This window comes from Neophocaena asiaeorientalis, unplaced genomic scaffold, assembly GCF_003031525.2.
Source record: "Neophocaena asiaeorientalis asiaeorientalis breed wild unplaced genomic scaffold, Neophocaena_asiaeorientalis_V1.1 scaffold1004, whole genome shotgun sequence".
In the NCBI taxonomy this organism is placed as follows: Eukaryota; Metazoa; Chordata; class Mammalia; order Artiodactyla; family Phocoenidae; genus Neophocaena; species Neophocaena asiaeorientalis.
Genome location: NW_020174276.1, coordinates 404,904 through 422,768, shown reverse-complemented (window position 1 = coordinate 422,768; position 17,865 = coordinate 404,904). Strand labels below are relative to the sequence as shown.

Below are 17,865 nucleotides of genomic sequence, written 5' to 3'. Positions count from 1 at the left end.
CTGGAAGTGAGGCCCCTCCCTCCCCCCTGCATCTTGCTCCTGATTTACCCCTGGGCCTCGGCACAAGCGTTCCCCCCTCCTAGAACGTCTAGAAGCACTGTGTCCCCACTGTGCTCCTTGCCTGGCTGGCTCAGGACTCTTCCTCCTCCGTGTCCCCTGCCAGCCCATTTGGCAGCTCACTGGTTTTCTCTCAGCATCTCTCTTGGAGCTCGTCACGGGTGGACTGGACCTCGGTCCTCTCTTCTCCACCCTGGCACAGGGTCGGGCTGGGTCCAGAGTCCCCTTCCGGCTCAGCCATCCTTTTTGAGATGTTGCTGATGCCGCCTGCCCACGGCTGTGTCTGCCGGAGAACGCACAGGGCAGCATCTTCGGCTGGGGGTGGGATCAAGGCTCCTCCCCCCCGCCCCAGGCCACTGCTGCCCGTCCCGCCTCTCCCCCAAGCCCCGACGGACAAAGACGCTGGGAGGCAGGACTGCACTTTCCACAGGAGGTTTTTACTGAGGAACTGAGGGAGGTTCCCCGACCCGAGGGCTGAGGGCCCGAAAGGCACACGGCGGCGCGGTGGCGGGGTCTCCCCCTCGGGTGGGGGCAGTCTTTGCAGAGACAGCTTCCCCACCGACCCCTCTTTGGCACTGAACTGGCAGCCCCAGCGTCCCCGCCCCCACCCACGCCCTGGTGGTTGGCAGTGTAGGCCGGTGGGGTAGCGGGCTGGCTGGGGGCCCAGGCCACCTCTCCCGCTAGCAGGGTGCTCACATTGAAGATGGAGAGGGCTGCAAAGGGGAATCCAATAAATTAGCTTGAAGGAGAGAGGGCTAGGGACGGAGGCGGACGGGGACTACATTCTTGTCATTGCTCGGTAGGAAATGTTGTGCAATTCTTTCTCCCGAGGGCTCTTTGGGATGACTGGTGGGGAGAAGGGGCACAGATGACGGGCCCTGCCTCATCGCGGGGCCCACTTGGCCGTTTTTATGGCAGTGAGGGTGTTCCGGGGGACGGGAGCCTCGGCGGGCCACTGGGATGATGGCAATAGAGAGATGGACCGTCTGTGATGTCTCCAAGGGACCGCAGAGGAGGGAATGGGGGGACTCCAGACTTAGGAGGCGCTGCCCCGCAAACACCAAGGCTCCTGGGCACAGGCTGGTGCTGTGAGCGGGGCCGCGCCTCTGGCCCCTCTCCCCTTCCACTTGCCCAGGTCCCAGTCTGGTGGGGCTGGGAAGCGGGCACAGGTTTCGCTGGCTGTCCTCTGGGAGGCCTGGGAGGACGGCAAAGCATGCAGGGTGGGCCCGCAGCGGGGCGGTGGGGGGGAAGCTTGGTGGGCAGGCGCTCCGTTTCCTTCACGTGATCCGAGGGCTTGGTGTGGGGCGTGGGCCAAGGGCTAAGAGCCAGGGCCGTCTGTCAGGTGGCAGCGGCCTGCAGGACTCCAGGGCCTTGGCCCAGGATCTGGCAGAGCTCCTGGAGGCGCCGCTGCATCTTGGGGATGCCCGCCAGCTGCTGCTCAAGCCGCTGCTTTTCCTCGGTCAGGCTCAGGCGGGCGGCCGAGTCCAGCTTCTCGAACTTCCAGCCACCCTCCCCGTCGAACTGTAGTAGGTGTGTGTGGTACTTCCTGTCCCAGGGGAGGGAGAGGGAGGTTGTCTGGCAGCATCGCCCCCTCCCCCGCTGCAAAGCCACGGGCGCGTCGCTCGCTGGAAGTGAGGGCACCTACCACAGGGAGGGTCGGTGGGTGATGGAAAGCAGGGCAATGCCTGCATCCTTGGCCGCCTGGAAGATCTTGCCTTCCACGTCGATGCTCACGGCACTGGTACATTCATCCAGGAGGGCGTACTTGGGCCTTGGGGGTGGGGGCTGAGTGGGTGAGCCTGTGGACCCTCCAACAGCCCCAACAGCCCGGGCTGGCCCCAGGCCCCAGTGGGGGCGGGAAGCCTGATCTGCGTGCTGACCCCCTGTCCTTTCGATCCCATCCCTGCTGGGCCCTGGGGGGGGGCAGGGCAAGGCCTCCTGGTGGCGCTGCCCTCCCCGTTTAAGGGGCTCCCGGGGAGCACAGATGCCGAGCGGGCTCCTGGGAGCACCCAGGCAGCACCCTTGTCTCTGCCGCTGGCTCGGAGGACCTCCAGTGCCCGAGGGAGCCCAGCCACTCAGGACAGAGTGGCTCACCTGTGGTAGAACATGCGGGCCATGCCAACTCTCTGCTTCTCGCCCCCGGACAGAACGTCCTTCCAGTCACACACGGCCTCCCAACCTGGCAGGAGACAAAGGTCGCTGTTCAGTTCAACAAGGGCCGGGCAGCACGGGCAGAGGGCCCGGGCCCAGGCGCAGTGGCTGCGGTGGGAGGGGCCGGGCCACCAACAGTAGCGGAACACGGCAGCGCACGTGACTCGGAGAAAGGCTGTCCGCTGGGGATGTGTGCTCTGGGTACCTGTCCGTCTGTGGGGACACCGGAATAGTTCAAAAGAGCTGGGAGCAGAATTACATCCCCTCCAAGAAAAGACACATGGGAGTCCTCACCCGCAGGACATGAGAATGCCACTGCATTTGGAGACAGGGTCTTTACAGAGGTGATCGAGTTAAAGTGAGGTCACAGGGGTGCGTCCTCATCCGATGGGACTGGTGTCCTTATAAAAAGGGGACACTTGGAGACGCAGACACGCACAGAGGAGAGACGGCGTGAAGACACAAGGAGCAGACGGCAACTACAAGCCCAGGAGAGAGGCCTGGAACAGACCCTCCCTCGCGGTCCGCAGAAGGAACTGCCCCTGCCCACAGCCCTGGATCTTGGCCTCCCGGCCTGCACAACTGGGAGACGATACATCTCTGTCATTTGCCCCACCCAATCTGTGGCGCCAGCGAACTCACACAGGACCTAATGGGGTGCTAATCAAGTGCCAGTGGGCATCAAACAGTCATGGCAGAGCCCCAGGGATGGCTGCGATGGGCTCTCCAGAAGGCTTCTCACCCACAGGCGCCAGGCCTGTGCGTCTCTGCTTGGTGGAGCACGGCAGCCAGGCTCAGGGGGCGAGTGGGTGATCCATCAGAGATGCCTCCTCGCCTGCTCCCTCCACTGCCTTTCCAGAAAACTAGAGGTTTTGGCAGGGCACGTGGCCACACACAAAAAAGACAAAATCCCCCAGCTTGCTTCGATGAGAGGTTTAACCACAGGACTGAATTCTGGCCAGTGGGGTGTAAGTGTAAGTGTTAACACACGTGGCAGCTTCTGGAACGTTCTTTAAAGGAACTTTCTTTAAATCACTCTATGATTTGCACCCCACCCCGCCCCTGGGATGTGATGTGATGCCGGAGCCACGTATAGCAGAGCGACCTGGGGGCCTTTGTGGAGTGGGGCTTGGCCTCAGGGGCCCCGGGCACTCAGGGGTGTGTGCAGCCCAGGAGGAGGGGTACACTCCCAGGGCGAGCGAAAGAGGCCCGACCAAGCCAGGGGGAAGCTGGGGATGAAGCTTTGCAGGGACCGTGGCGACCAGGGCAGGCCCGGGAGGAACAGCCCCACCGAATCCACTGCCTGTGGCCCCCTTTCTGCACAGGTGACGACACCTGGGAGGGACTCTCATGAGTCAACCGCCATGTCCTGCAGAGCCCCCATGGGTCCTCAAAGGCGCTCTTTCATTCACTGCCGGCACTGAGGTTGAGACTGGTACCTGGCCCCTTCTACAGGTGGAAAGCATCTCAAGAGGTCAGGTTTTGCTCAAGGTCAAGCTGCCCCTCGGTAGCCTAGGCAGGACTCGGACCTCTGCCACTCAGCTTTCAGTATAAAAATCCAAACTCTGGCAGCTGGGCCGCAATCTCCTCTTCCGCCCCTCTGGGCACGATAGGCAATTAAAGACCAACCTGAGAAGTCCCCAAGCGATGCGTTCTCTGGCCATCGGCCTGTCCCTCCCTCCTGCGGTCTCTTCCCAGTGGACACACCTCCCAGGCTCGAGCCAGACACGTGGGTGGGCAGGCGTCCCCTCCACCTCTGCTCCGCACGCTCCAGGCTGCCCTGCCCACACCCGTGCTCTGCCCTCTCGCTGAAATGCATAACTGACCTGTCGCTTCCCTGCCTGGCCCAAGAGGCCCTGCCTGCCACGGAGCCCAGAGCCTGGAGAGGGTGCCCCGTTGGATGGCCCCCGCCGGGCCCGGCTCCCTTCCCGAGTGCAGTGCACTCGGGCGGTCCGGGGCCGCGCGCTTCCTGTCGGGCCTCCCCAGGGGGCGGGGCTCCTCAGGCCACGTAGCACTCCGGCCTCACCAACGTTGGCTGGGGCAGTCCCTCGGGGACTATCCCTCGGGGGGCCAGGAGGGAGGCTCGGGCAGGGGCGGCAGCAGGTCCCCCGCTGAGCCCGGGACAAAGGACGATGGATCGGCGGCCTCCCGCGTGGCGCTGCGCGTGGGCCGCCCCTCCCCCTACCTCCTTCCCGCTGCAGGATGTGGTGCAGGTGCACGATGTCCAGAATGGCTTCCAGGTGCTGCTCCGAAAAGCCCTTCCTTCGCATGTCCTCCACGGAGTCCGGGTAGATCACTTGGTCGCGCAAGGAGCCCACGGACATGTAGGGCCTGCGGGAGAGCCGCGTGTCCGCCGAGGGAAGGGCGGCCCGGCTTCCCTGCCGACGCCCTGCTCCCGAGCAGGCTCCGCACGGGCCCTGCCTGCCCGAGGGGGGCTGACCGGAAGGCCGCGGGCACTGCCGCACAGCGCGCCGCGCCCACCCGCTCACACACGCCCCCACACTCAGGTCGCACACGCGCATCACGGCACACATGCAGGTACTCTCCCCCGCCCAGCCGCCGGTGGCCCCGTCACCCCACCGCTCACCTCTGGGGGACGTAGAACATGCGCTGGGGGGGGGGCTTGTAGAGCACGCCACCATAGGTGGGCCAGAGACCGCCCAGGATACGGAACAGAGAGCTCTTGCCGCAGCCGTTGGGGCCCGTGATGAGCAGGTGCATGCCCTCTTCCACCTGTAGAGGCAGCGGCCGTGGAAGCCGGCCCGGGCCTCCCTCCCCTTACCCATGGCCTGCCTGACAGCCTCGGAGAGGCCCCCGCACCCAGCACATGCCATCCTCCATCTCTTGGTGAGGAACGGCAGGGCCCCGAGGGGGAGCTCTGGTATCCGGAGCCCTAACCGGCTGCCTGTTTCAGGCACTGCCTTGTCCCCAGAGAGCAGGGGGCCAGCAGGAGGAGGGCCTGTCCTGCCACAGTCCAGCAAACGGGTACGCGCCCCAGAAGGTCAACGGCAGCTGCAGCCCGCTTCACCTGGAAGCCAAGCGTCAAGCGCCTGAGGCCCGCCATGAGCCGATTACATCATGTCCACTGGTGTTCTGGAAACACCTGCTATAGGAAAAAGGCCGCCCGAGCAGGCGGGGAGCGTGCAGATGGCAGGGAGCCCGCCGTCCTCGGGGTGGGGGAGAGCATGAGGCACGGAGTCAAGGCACGCGGGGTACAGCTTCCGCTGCCCCCCGCCACGTGTGACATCACAGCAACACTAAGGGCCTTCCAGCCAGTGCAGTCCTCGCGAGATCCCAGAGTGTGGCGGATACGCGCATCCATCTGGTTTATCTCGGTCGGCGCCATGGGTTGAGCCGTGTCCCCTCAAAGAGTTCTGCGTTTGAGTCCTAACTCCCAGGACCTCAGAATGTGGCCTTACTTGGAAATAGAGTCTTTGCGGATATAATGAAATTTAGATAAGGAGTCGGGTGGGCCCCTAATCCAGTGTGGCCTGGTGTCCTTATAAATAGGAGACATTTGGACACAGAGACACGTGCACAGGGAGAGTGCCGTGTGAAGATGGAGGCAGGGACTTCCCTGGTGGCGCAGTGGTTAAGAGTCCGCCTGCCAATGAAGGGAACAGGGGTTCGAGCCCTGGTCGGGGAAGATGCCACATGCTGCGGAGCAACTAAGCCCGTGCGCCACAACTACTGAGCCCAAGTACCGTAACTACTGAGCCCGCACGCCTAGAGTTGGTGCTCCACGACAAGAGAAGCCACCGCAATGAGAAGCCCACGCACGGCAACGAAGAGTAGCCCCCGCTCGCAGCAACTAGAGAAAAGCCCGCGCGCAGCAACAAAGACCCAACGCGGCCCAAAAAAAAAAAAAAAGATGAAGGCAAAACACCAGAAGCCGGGAGAGGCCTAGACACCCTGATGTGAACTTCTGTTGGCTGAGCCCCTCGTTTGCTGTTCCTCCTTCGTTAGACTGTAAACTCCCCCAGGCAGGGCCCAGGCCTACCTCCGTGCAAATGTGGGAGGGCTGGTCGGTCAGGGCCCGGCTCCTTTGTGTGCCTGGCTCCGGGGGAGCCGCGTGGCCCCAGCCAGCTCCACGGCTGCCTCCCTTGTCTCCTTCCGTGCATCTCTCCGACCGCCCCCAACATCTCCCAGCCCCGGAGCCCAGCTCCACCAGCGGCTCTGCCAGGACAGAGCTCTTGCTCAGCCCCTGGTCACCCGTTCCTCGCCTGACCTTGCTCCCTAACCAGCCACGCCCCTGCTCACCATGGCCTCTGAGCTTTGCCCAGCTGGGCTTCCACTGGGCCTGCCTGGAAGCCATTCACCCTGCATAAACTGGCCGTCAGTGGCAGCCCCACACCCCAAGGGTGACTACTGCCAGGGGTGATGGGGATCACACCGCTGGCCTGCGTCCAGCTTCCAGCTGGCTCTCAGGCCCCCTCTCAGCAGATCAAGGAAAGGGACTCTAGGCACTGGCCCTTCCTGCCTATTCCCTGCCTGGCCGTGGCTTCCGCTGCCCTGGCTCCTCAGCGGGGCACGCGCGGCCCCTGCAGGACCTGGGCCTGAAGCCCCTGGCTCCTCGTCCCTGCCCTGGGTGAAGCTTCATGTGACCTCTACTCCCCCAGGGATGCAGACCTCTACTCTGCCTTTCCTGTGGCCCTCGCTGGACCCGGGACAGCCATCTAACCGTGGATCTTTTCTCTTTTTTTTTAAAGTTTAATTTGGCCACACTGGGCAGCATGTGGGATCTTAGTTCCCTGACCAGGGATCAAACCTGCACCCTTTGGCAGTGGAAGCGTGGAGTCTTAACCGCTGGACCACCAGGGAAGTCCCAAATCCGGGATCTCTCTAACGCTTTGGGGTTCCCCTGATTTACCTGTGGTTTACAGTGTCCAGCCTGGAGCTCAGGGAACATTAGTTGAATGAAGGATGAATGACTACTGCACCCAGGACTCCCCTTCACTCTATCACTCCCTGACCCTGTCCAAAGCTCTGGCTGGGGACACAGGTCACTGGTGGATGTCTGCCCCCAGGGCATCCTCTCCACAGACAGCTTGCGTAATGGCTGAGAGCCCTCCCAGTGGGCCAGGCTGCACCCGGCACACACCCGCCCTGGGGGCCTCTCACAGCAAATCTGTGGGACCTCAAGCCCGGGTCGGTGGAAGAGAATCTCTTTCATCACAGCTGGAATTGGACCAGAGTCCCCAAGTCCTGGGCTACTCAGGGATAGGGGCAGGTGTGGGGTGCTGCCAACGACAGGGCCAGGAACCTTTGGGTGACTCCAGCCCAGCCCTCTTAATCAGCTCTGACTCCACTGCCCCAGAACTAACCGTCAAGTCAGAGACATGCTGGTCTTTCACCTTGAGCTTAGCCTGCCTGCCACGTAGACCTGGGGTCAATGGCTACTGGCAGTGCGGGCAGGCTGGCCAGGCTGGATGCTGAGGGCTGAGGTGGGTGCAGAAGGCCAGGCCCCGGGCCCCAGAGCTGGGCTCGGCCCCGCCCGTGCTGCCAGGTTGGGGCTCCCCTCCGCCCTTCGACCTACCCTGATGTTGAGGCTGGCCACCACTACCTCCCCCGTGGGCGTGACGATGGGGATGTTCTCACACACGATCCCCTGCTCCACATCCACCACTTGGCCTGGAGAGAGAACGCGAGGAAGGGAGAGAGGGAGCAGAGCTCTCCCGCCACCTGCTGCTGGGCGCCATGGACCCCCACCCGCGACGGCACGCCACTGCCCACCAGCTGACTACAGCCCCCTTGCTGTGCTCTGGGCGGCGGAGGGGCAAAGCCGGTTCCCTGGCCTCTGGAGCCCAAGCGTGGCGTCCGCCCCTGCAGCCCCTCAACGCCACACCACCTGAAAGGCGGCTGCGACGCCTGGGGCCTCTTCCCCAGCGCCCCAGCCCCTACTGGAGCTGCGCCCCCCTCTCTCGCAAAGGGAAACCCTGACCGGGGCACCTGGAAGGGACTGGGCACGTGAGCACAGTGGCCAGCGGCGGCCGCTCTGAGAGGGAGGGCTGTGGGGGCCGCAACGTGCCCAGGAAGCCCTCCGTGGGGCACCGGGCAGCCTGCTGTGGGAGGGCCGGGACCAGGGCGGCCTCTTTGGGGAGGGCTCCCTTACCTCGGATCTGCAGGGACCCCTCCACACGGACACCAGACCTCACCACGGCCCCGGACCCTGCCTGAGTGTCCTCTGGCTCCCCGGGCCTCTTGAAACGGCAGTGCTGGACGTCTTCAAATACCTGGAACATCTCGTGGACCCGGGCTGTGTAGCCAGCCAACTCTGTCACCTGCAGGGAGGGCGACCGTGGCTCAGCCCCCGCCAGTGGGGGTGGGGAGGGAGGGGAGATGGTAGGGGCGGGGGCTGGGCGGGGGGTTACCTCCTTGTAGGACACCATGACCCGCTCGATGGCGTCCGCGGCAGCTGTGAGGAGGTTGCGGGCGATGGTGAAGGCTTCCGTGCGCTCGCTCACCAGCTCCTCCTCCTTCGCCTCCAGGGCCGCCTTCTTCGCCACCTCCGAGTCTGCGGAGCACAGTGGGGTGGGGAGTGGCGAGGACAGTGGAAAGTCATAACTGACCCACTGAGGGAGAGAGCAAGTCTGTCCAGCCGATGGTGCTCGGACAACCGGGCATCCACATGCAGAAGAAGGACCCCTACCGCACACCACACACAGAAACTCACTCAGAGTGCAGCGCCGCAGCGGCCTGCACGGAAGAGCTAAGACCACACAACTCTTCGAAGAAAGCAGGGGTAAACCTTCGTGCCCTGGGATTAGGTGTGGCTCCTTAAATACAACACCAGAAAGCACACGTGACAAAAGCAAAACAGGTAAGGGAGCTTCGACAAAAGTAAAAAGTTTTGGGCACCAAAGTAAGTCATCCAGAAGGTGAAAACACAACCTACAGACTGGAAGAAAACATCTGCAGATCATATATCTGCTAAGGGCCCAGGTCCCAGGTCCCAGAATACGTAAAGAACTTCTTCAATTCAACAATAAAGAGACAAACGACTCAATTAAACATCGGGCAAAGGATCTGAATAAACATTTCCTCTGCAAGATATACAAATGGCCAAGAAGCATACGAAAAGATGCTTATTGGTCACCAGGGAAATACAAAATCAAAACTGCAACGAGACACCACTTCACACTCACTAGGATGTGGCTACAGCTGAAAAGACAGTAAAAGTGCCGGTGAGGAAGCGAAGCAGCTGGCGCCATGAGACACCGCTGGTGGGGACGAACGACGCGCAGCTGCCGCGGAAGACAAGTTTGGCAGTTCGTCCAAATGTTAAACAGAGAGTTACCAAATGCCCCAGCAATTCCACTCCTAGGTGTACGTATATCCAAGAGTGAAGACAGAGGTCCACACAAAAAATGATACATGAGTGTGTGTAGCAGTTATTCCTAAGAGCCGAAAGGTGGAAACCACCCAAACGTCTACCGATGGATGAGTGGATGAACACGATGTGGTAGCTGTGTACATACAATGGAACATTATTCAGCCATAAGAAGGAATAAAGTACTGATTAATCCTAAAGCGTGGATGAAACGTAAAAACGTGATGCTAAGTAAAAGAAGCCAGATACACAAGGCCACATATTGTGTGATTCCATTTATATGAAATGTCCGGAAGACGCAAACCCATGGCAACAGGAAGATTAGCGGTCGCTGGGGGCTGCCAGGTGGGGTGGGAAGTGACCACTAATGGGTCCGGGCTTTCTTGTTGGGGTGGTGACAATGTTCTAGACTTAGATAGTGGTGATGGTTGCACAACTTTTGTACGGTACGTTAATTACGCCTCAATAACGCAGATGTCCCGTCCTGTACTACAACGGCAGCCCCTCCCGAGCCTCTCAAACAGGAATATCCCCTTTCAGACCTCCGGTCTACCCCGTGTCGCCTTCATCTCTCCCCTTGCTGCCGTATTCTGTGGCCGTCCTCAATGCTACTATTTCTCCCTGAGAGCCTGCTCCTGTCTTGACTTACTTTGTTCTTTTCCGTCTCAGCTGAGACCCCACGGTCACTCACTTCAACCCTTTCTTGTCAATGGCCTTGACTCCCTTGACCGTTGGACCCCCTAGAGGGGCAAGGTTTTTACACAAGGAATGTTCTGGAAATGGTGATGGGGAGCAAGGGGGAGGCCAACTCTGAGGGCTAACTATCCAGGGGCATAAATGGATCTGAGGTTGGAGCCTCAAGAATGTGATGGTGGGGGTGGGCTGGGAAGGGCCAGGGAGTCAGGGCAGGGCAGGTGCAGTGTGGGGTGGATAGGGCCAGACAGCTGGCTAGAGCACCAGGAGTCCAGGGAACTGGGCGGGGCAGGGGAGTGGTGATTCTGACAGTCTAAGGTCCCTAGGCAGGGGGGACACAAACCCTCCTCCCCGGACATCCTGAGAGCTGGAAAGATACTGCGCACAAAGGGAAAGGGTCTGCGCGGGGGCCCTGGCAACAGGGGGCCCCTCCCTGGAGACAGCATAGCCCTCCGCAGCTTTCCTCGGAGCCTTGGGGGCTAAGATGAGTAGCCCAGAGCCAGACACCTGACAGCTCTTCCCGGCCAGGCTGCCATGCCGGCAGGCCAGAAAGGCAAAGGTGGCTACATCTTTCCCTGTGGATAATCGCTGGCCTCCTCACCCGGTTCCCAGCGCTCTCAGTCTCCAGTTACTGGGGACACAGCAGGGACAAAACAGACAAACCTCTGGCCTCCTTGAGTTTAAAGTGGCAGAGCCTCTATAAGGCAGCCGCAGACGTGGAGCAGACGGGCCGTTCAGCACTTTGAAGAGCAGCGAGGCAGGGGAGGGGGAGAGAAAGGCCGGGCGGTGGTCTCACCTAGCGGGTGCCTGTGAGCAAAGCTCCCATAGAGGGAGGGAGGGGCCACGGGGTGGCAGAGGAAAGAGCATTCCTCGCAGAGCCAGGAGGAGCAAAGGGCCTGAGGCAGAAGCAGGCCAGTGAGACAAGCGGAGTGAGCCAGGGGGATGGGAGCGGTCCACATGTTCACAGGTGACTGGCTATAAGGGCCATGATGGTGGGGACAGGAGCTCAGGACTCTGAATCACCCACAAAGCCCGACACAGCAGAGGCGCCAAAAAGTCCTAGGCCTTCAGAGGAGGGAGAGGCCTCGGGGACTAGACGGGCTGAGCTGTGCCCTGTGCCAGCTTCAGAGGGAAGCGGCCACAGGCACTTCCTCACAGAAACCACGGCTGGGTTTCCTCCTGGGGGTCCGTTCCCATGCTCCTGGCCTAAATCAAGGCCACCCGTAGTGTAGGTCCATTGGTGGAAGCAACTACCCCCTCAATTAGATCTTTCCTCTTGGAGGTCACCCAGAGAGGGACAGACAGCTGAGGGTATGGGAGCCCCAAGGGAGAGACACCAATAGGGAGAGAATCAGAGAGACTTCTGGTTCTGAAACACGCACTTCAGGCTCTCCCTCTTTACGTATACCTGGAAACCCTCTTACTACCAAACTGCATAAAATATAACACCTTTTAAATCAGAGCTGTGCTTGCAGGAAAGCAAGGGAAATTCCCAGGAGTGAGAAGAGAAGCCAGTAGCCAGGTGCTCCCGTGACATCCCCAGAGACGGAGAAGATAGGGCTCTAGGCGCGAGGACCAAAAGGTCTCCTCTAAGGATTTGTAATTACGTGTCTGGGCTGCAAATTAACATCACCTGCAAGTGCGGGGACCCCTCTTCCCCAAAGCAGAGAAGTTAACATGAAAGTGGCCTCCAACTGGTTCATTACTGGGCAGCCGCTTGGCTAAAGCAAAAGCAAATGTGCGCAGGGGAATCCTACCCTCTGGTTAGGCTGCAGAATCCACAACGGCCACGAGCAAAGAAGACCGGCAGACGGAAGATAAAGCTGGCTTAGACCCCCAAGAAGTCAGACAACCGAATAGCTGCCCAGAAACCATGGAACGAGCATGATTAATATGGTTGCCAGCAGAACTTTACAGAAATAGCCATTGAAATAAAAAACAATTCAAATTAGGGACTTCCCTGGCGGTTCAGTAGCTAAGGCTCTGTGCTTCCAATGCAGGGGGCACGGTTTCGATCCCTGGTCGGGGAGCTAACATCCCTCATGCAGCGCAGTGTGGCCAAAAAAAAAAGAAAATTCAAATTAGATGCAGCCGAAGAGAAAACTAGCAAATGTGTGAGCAGGAAAATCTGAGGAAAACTCCCAGCATTCAGCATAGACAGTGCTAGATGGGGAAAAGTGAAGAGAGACGGACAGTCACAAAGGAGTGAGAAGCCCAACACATCGTGAGAGTTCCAGAAGGAAAGAGTAAAAAGAATGAGAGAGGCAATATTTGAAAAGATAACAGCCGAGAACTTTCCAGAACGATGGAACAATCTGAGTATTCAACGGCCATACAACAAGTCTCAAGCAGAATAGACAGAAACACACAGGCAGACGCTTCCTAAAGAAACTGCAGAAAAAGAGAAAAGTCTAACCAGGGAGACCACGCGGGCTGCTGAGAGCAGTTAAGCTGGTAACAGATTTTCCAACGGAGGCAACGGGATGTTGTCAATGGGCTGAGAGAAACCGACCGTCCATCTCAACTCCCTCACCCAACTGAACTTCAGTTCGGGGGTAGGGGGAGGATAAAATAAAGACATTTTCAGACAAGAAAATCATCTCGAAGCTCCATGATGAAAGCGTCACAGTAAGGACTTCTGAAGGACGGCTGTCTGAAGGAGGGTCACTGGGCCGCGGGGAAGGGCTGGGAAGCCAAGAAAGCAGAAACTCACAGGTGAATCTGAACACGCACCAACCGGATAAAGCAACGGCAAACCTGTTGCTGGGGACATCAGCACGTCAGGCGGGCTGGCCCTCCAGTCCACGTGTTCTAAGTAAGGGCCCAGAGGAGGAGGAGCTACTGATTAACCCAGACTGTTCTCAAGTAAGCATGTTAACCTTTGAAGGGCAACCATGAAAAGACTGCAAACAGAATGAATTCCTTGCAAACCAGTAGAGGAACAAAATGCTAATCCTTCCCAGTCCCCCCAAGGCCTTGGGGAAGGGGGCTCTGCCCTCGACAACCTGCAAGAGCTATCGTAGGCGTGGGTGGGGAAGCCAAAGCCCAAGCCAGGAAGGGGCTCCCTCGACGTACTTCCCCACCCTCCCACTTCCAAGATGAGCCGAGGGCAGGGCCAGATGCGCAGGGGTGCACGCGCCTGGTGAAGGCTGTTCCTGACTTGCAGTCCCTGGGCTTGGCCAAGTGGGACCAAGAAGCATGAGATGCTGTAAAGGGGAGCCGCACACAGGGTGGCAGGCAGCGAGGAGCTCCGGGAGAGTGTGACCTGCCGGGTGCCCCCCGACCCCAGAAGTAGAAAAGTCAGGTGGGCCGGCTGAGCACTGGGGCCTCCCCAGCCTAGCCCAGCGGTGCAGGAGGACAGGCCCCCACTCACCTGACTCCGCGTGTCCGGTGGCAGTGATGATGGGGACTGCCACCATGAGCAGTCCCGAGGCGCTCCACACGTACTTCATGAGGAACTGCTCCAGCATGACGTACCACAGGCGTTCCAGCAGAATGAGGTTGATCTGCGAAGCCAGGTCCTGGTAGGAGTGCTGCAGCAGGGCCAGCTCCACCTGCAGGGGTCGGGCACCGGAGACCCAGAGGCCTGGCGGTCAGTCCCACAGGGGCGACAGCGAGAGTCCCCAAGTGTCGCTCACACAGGCCATGCTGTATGATGACCACGACAAGGTTGAGAGCCGGGGGTTAGGACTGGGCCACGTTTACAGGGGACAGGTCTCAAACTCGGGGGAGGTATGGGATCGACATCACAGCATTGGGGTACAGCGGCAGTGAAGGGGCTCACCCCCCCCACCTCCCGAGACCCACGCTCATCTCCTTTCCGTTACCTCTTCAGTTGGAGTGCTCACCACACCCCTCTCTTTGCCCTGGACAGCTTCTCGACATGGGCTGAGGGCAGCCACCTTGCCTGTTTCTTTGGGCAACTGCTGGGGGGCTACCCTGAACTAAGCGAAGGACAGCACAGGAAAGCAAAAGGCGGTTGTTGGTTTTGAAGAACTTGGTTCAATAACCTCTACCTGCTTAGGCCCCGCCTCCCTCTACTTTCCCACAGTTCCTCTGGGTGACACACTTGCACTGCATTCTCCCGCCAGAACCTGCAGGGCACACTCCCAAGCCAGCTCGTGCAGGCATCGCCCTCGGTGGACAGCCCCACGCCCAAGCCAGCTGAGGACTCTGGCCCACCCGCTCAGCAGTGAGTGGGCCTCCCCTGCCCTCCCCCTCCCGCACTGGCCACTACCTGCCATCTCAGGAGAGGGACCTGTGCAGGGCCTGGAGAAGAGAGAGGAGGAGAGGGAGCGGGAGAGAAAGAGGATCCCTGTGACAGCAGCAGTTAGACGGGCGGGGGGCTGGAGTGGTCAGGAAGCAGTCACAGCAAGGTGGCCACTGGGGCATAGATTTCTTGGTCGGGGGTGGGGCACATGCCCTAGTCCCGCCTTCCCACCCCTGACGGACAATAGCTGCCCAGCCTGGAACCGTTTCCTCTGCCAAGTGGTTTCACAGCTGACTCTCCATTTGATTCTCACCACGTCCCACTGTGTGTGTATTCTCATGTCCACTGCAGCCCAGATAGGCAAAGTGACCTGCCCCAGCTCACACAGACTGGAGGTAGCAACAGGTATGGAATTTGGATCACATTGGCTGGGCCATTAGGAGGACCAAATTCTTGTAAACGATGCTTCACGCTTCCACTTATGAAGAAAGGTCTACCTAGGCACAAGCCAATAAGAGGTTGTGTGTGTTTGTATGTGCGTGTCTAAATAAGCCTCCTCGAGATCCCAGTAACAGCAGAATACCCTGCTGTCTGCCCTCCAGCCAGTCACCTCTGCCCTAGCCTGTTGATCTGAGCCTGGGCATGGGGACATCTGCCAATGGGACTGGGGTGAGCCACCTGCCTATACAGTAAGGGCGATCAACCCACCCATGAAGGCCCATCACTCCACACTGCTTTCAGGCCTTTGGCTGAGGCCTAAACAGACAGGCTGTGGATGCTCACAAGGTCCCTCCCGCCCTGGCCGGTGAAACCTCCCGGTGAGCATGCGATCTGCTGAAACTAGCCCAGAGGAAGTCCTTCAAGGAGCCAGTGATCTCTCTTCTATCCCCCACCACCCAGGTCTGCAGCACCGCTCAGTGGCTTTGCCTCAAGCCCATCTCCTGTTCCTGAAATGAGCACCCGGGCAATCCAGGCTCGTGCTGGGAGCTGGCAGGAGCTGACAGTGTAGCTGCGGGGAACGTGCCAAGTGCCTCACCCAAGGCCACGGCTGCCTGCCAAGGCCCTGCGGCCCAGAGGACAGGAGAGGAGGAGAGGGGGTTGCAGCTGCACACCAGGCACTTTTTCTCCTCATCTGGAGCCCAGCCCACACCCGGGATGCCCCCTATCTGCTCAGGAATAAACCCTTTTTAAAAATCAGACACAAGCCTGCCTATCTGCCTGATGTGATGCGCAGCCAGTGAGACAAGGTCTGGGGCACAAGGCCACCTGACCCGGGGAGGACACATGGGCCTTCACGAGATGGATGCCATTGTGCCCCTCCCCCGAGAAACACTGGGAACTGAAACCAGAGTTGCAGAGAGCCTAGCCACAGGCAGCCGCAACCTCAGGCGCGAGGAAGGGGAGGGGCCGAGGCGAGATAAAGGGAGCATTGGCCTGGAGTAACCTTTCCTAGGCCGGCCGTAGCTGGCCCGGCCCCCCGACCCGGCCTGCCGGGAAGCTGCACGACTGGGACCCAGGCGGAAGGGCGGCCACGCTGGGGGCTGGGTGGCCGCCGGGCAGGCAGGAAGTGCGTCCTGCCGCAGTGGCGGCCTGGGCCCAGCATCCTGGGCCGGGGCCTCGGGGAGGCGGCCAAGCCCACAGCCAGGCGGGCCTTCGGGCTCCAGATGGGGGAAGCCTTGACCTGGAGCGCTGAGCTCCACCACCGCTGCGGCCGGCACGCTGCGCGCTGCTCGTTAACCTCCACTTGGGCTGAGTCATGCCCATAATGCCCGCCTGCCCAGCCGGCCAGCTGGGCCAGAGGCCAGCCTTCAAAGGGTCTGGGGGCCCAGGCATAAGGCCGCGTCCCCAGATGGCAGGAGCCTCCTCTCTGTCGGCTAGAAGAATGGGGCAACCAGGGAACTCTAGTCTCAAGTCGCTAGGGTCCACAGCCCTAAGGCCAAGACAAGCGAGGCGGAGAAGAAACAGAAGTGGCCCAGGGCAGTCCCCACCCAGCCTTCCTGCTTCTTCATTACTGTGCCATCTGAGCTGCCCAAGGCCCTGGTTGGCCCACACCTCTGGCATCAGCCACAGGCAGCCCTGGCTCTCCTGCCCCTGAGCCCCCAGCTACACGCTTTCCGGTGCCCCGAGCTGCCCCACCTCGTGGCCCCCATAGAAGGCAATCTCCTCCGAGTTGGCCACCACCCGGGAGTGCATGTAGCGCAACTCCCCCTTCCGCCGCGCCTCCTCTGCCACCAGCTCCCCGAACTTGGGCGAGAAGGCTTGCAGCACGTTGGCCGTGAGGAACACCACAAGGCCAGCGATGGCCGAGGGCCAGGCTGTGCCGGCCCCGCGGGAGCGGGCCACTCGAACCAGGGTATAGGTGGTCACCGCCACGTCCAGGAGCGGCTTGGTCAGGTTGGAGTAGAGGTGGGCCACGGAGGCGGCAAAGGCCACCACATCCTCCGTCAGGGACTGGTCCGGGTTGCGGAGCCGCCCGTCCATGTTGCTGACCCGGTAGTAGGTCTGCTGGGAGAAGTAGAGGCTGTAGGCGTGGGCCACCAGCCGGCTGCGGAACGCCAGGGCCAGTCGGCCCTCTAGGTAGCGGATGGCACTGTTGACGAAGGTGGCGGGGAGCGCGATGAGGAGCCACTGCAGCAGCTGCCAGCCGAAGGCCCGGGGGTCCTTGCGCACGATGCAGCGGGCCAGCCGGCCGTCCAGGCGGGCCACGTACACCGACAGGAAAGTCCGGCTCACCAGGGCGGCTGAGTGCAGCGCCAGCAGCCCCGTCTCCCGGCACAGGATCCTGGGGAAGAGCAGCCGCAGGAGCCACAGGAGTCGCTGGAAGAACACCCGGTTGACCCCGGCCTTGGCCGCTGCGCCCACCGTGGCCCCGGAAGCTTCCTGCGCGGACTCCCCAGCCGGCGTCTGAGGGCCCCTGGCCGGAGCCAGGCACTGCCGCACCAGGGGGTAGATTTTGTGGGCTCCATAGGCCGTGAGGGCTAGGACCACAGCTGTGCGCTTCAGCGTGGTCACCCGCGAGGGCCGGGGGGTCGAGAGCACCGTCATGTCACCTGGGCTGGACTCACGGGTCTGGGACTGGTGCCTGAGGCAGCAGAGGAGGCAGGTGGCTGGAAGGGTGGAGGCTCTGACCCCAGGCTCGTTGTCTAGGCAACTGGAAACCTCGCAGTGGTCCCAGATACTGTCGCTTTAGGCCACCCGGGTGGTGCTGGGCCCCCTGGTGCGGTGGGCTCAGGGGCCTCCAGGGTCGCGGCCTCTTCAGGCAGCCGAGGTGGAGGAACTTGTCAGTCCCCTGGCCCCTGGGGTCAGAGCCTCCAGAGGTCTCGGGCAGAGAGGGCGTCTTTTCCTCTCCGCCTCCTCCTCCCCCGGGGCACCGTGCGCGTCCGTCCGCTCCGCAGCCTGGCTGAAGCGACTGTGACTCCGCCAC

The 17,865-nt window shown here is 61.0% G+C and overlaps 1 protein-coding gene across 3 annotated transcripts; it reads right to left on the bottom strand.

The window, feature by feature from the left end:
* Positions 1-473: 473 nt before the first annotated feature.
* ABCD1 (ATP binding cassette subfamily D member 1) lies at positions 474-17,859 on the bottom strand. 3 transcript variants are annotated; one of them, XM_024755818.1, is made up of 11 exons: positions 16,578-17,859; positions 14,059-14,175; positions 13,605-13,785; positions 8,580-8,722; positions 8,321-8,489; positions 7,745-7,839; positions 4,796-4,941; positions 4,394-4,539; positions 2,152-2,236; positions 1,703-1,828; positions 474-1,608 (listed from the first exon to the last, which is right to left on the bottom strand). In XM_024755818.1, the coding sequence occupies exons 1-11, from the start codon at positions 17,484-17,486 to the stop codon at positions 1,524-1,526; spliced, it is 2,202 nt and encodes a 733-aa protein (XP_024611586.1). In that variant the 5' UTR covers positions 17,487-17,859; the 3' UTR covers positions 474-1,523. The 3 variants fall into 3 exon arrangements, with proteins under 3 accessions (XP_024611586.1, XP_024611584.1, XP_024611585.1); XM_024755816.1 differs by having other exon boundaries at positions 474-1,603; XM_024755817.1 differs by lacking the exon at positions 14,059-14,175 and having other exon boundaries at positions 474-1,603.
* Between the last annotated feature and the right edge of the window lie 6 nt (positions 17,860-17,865).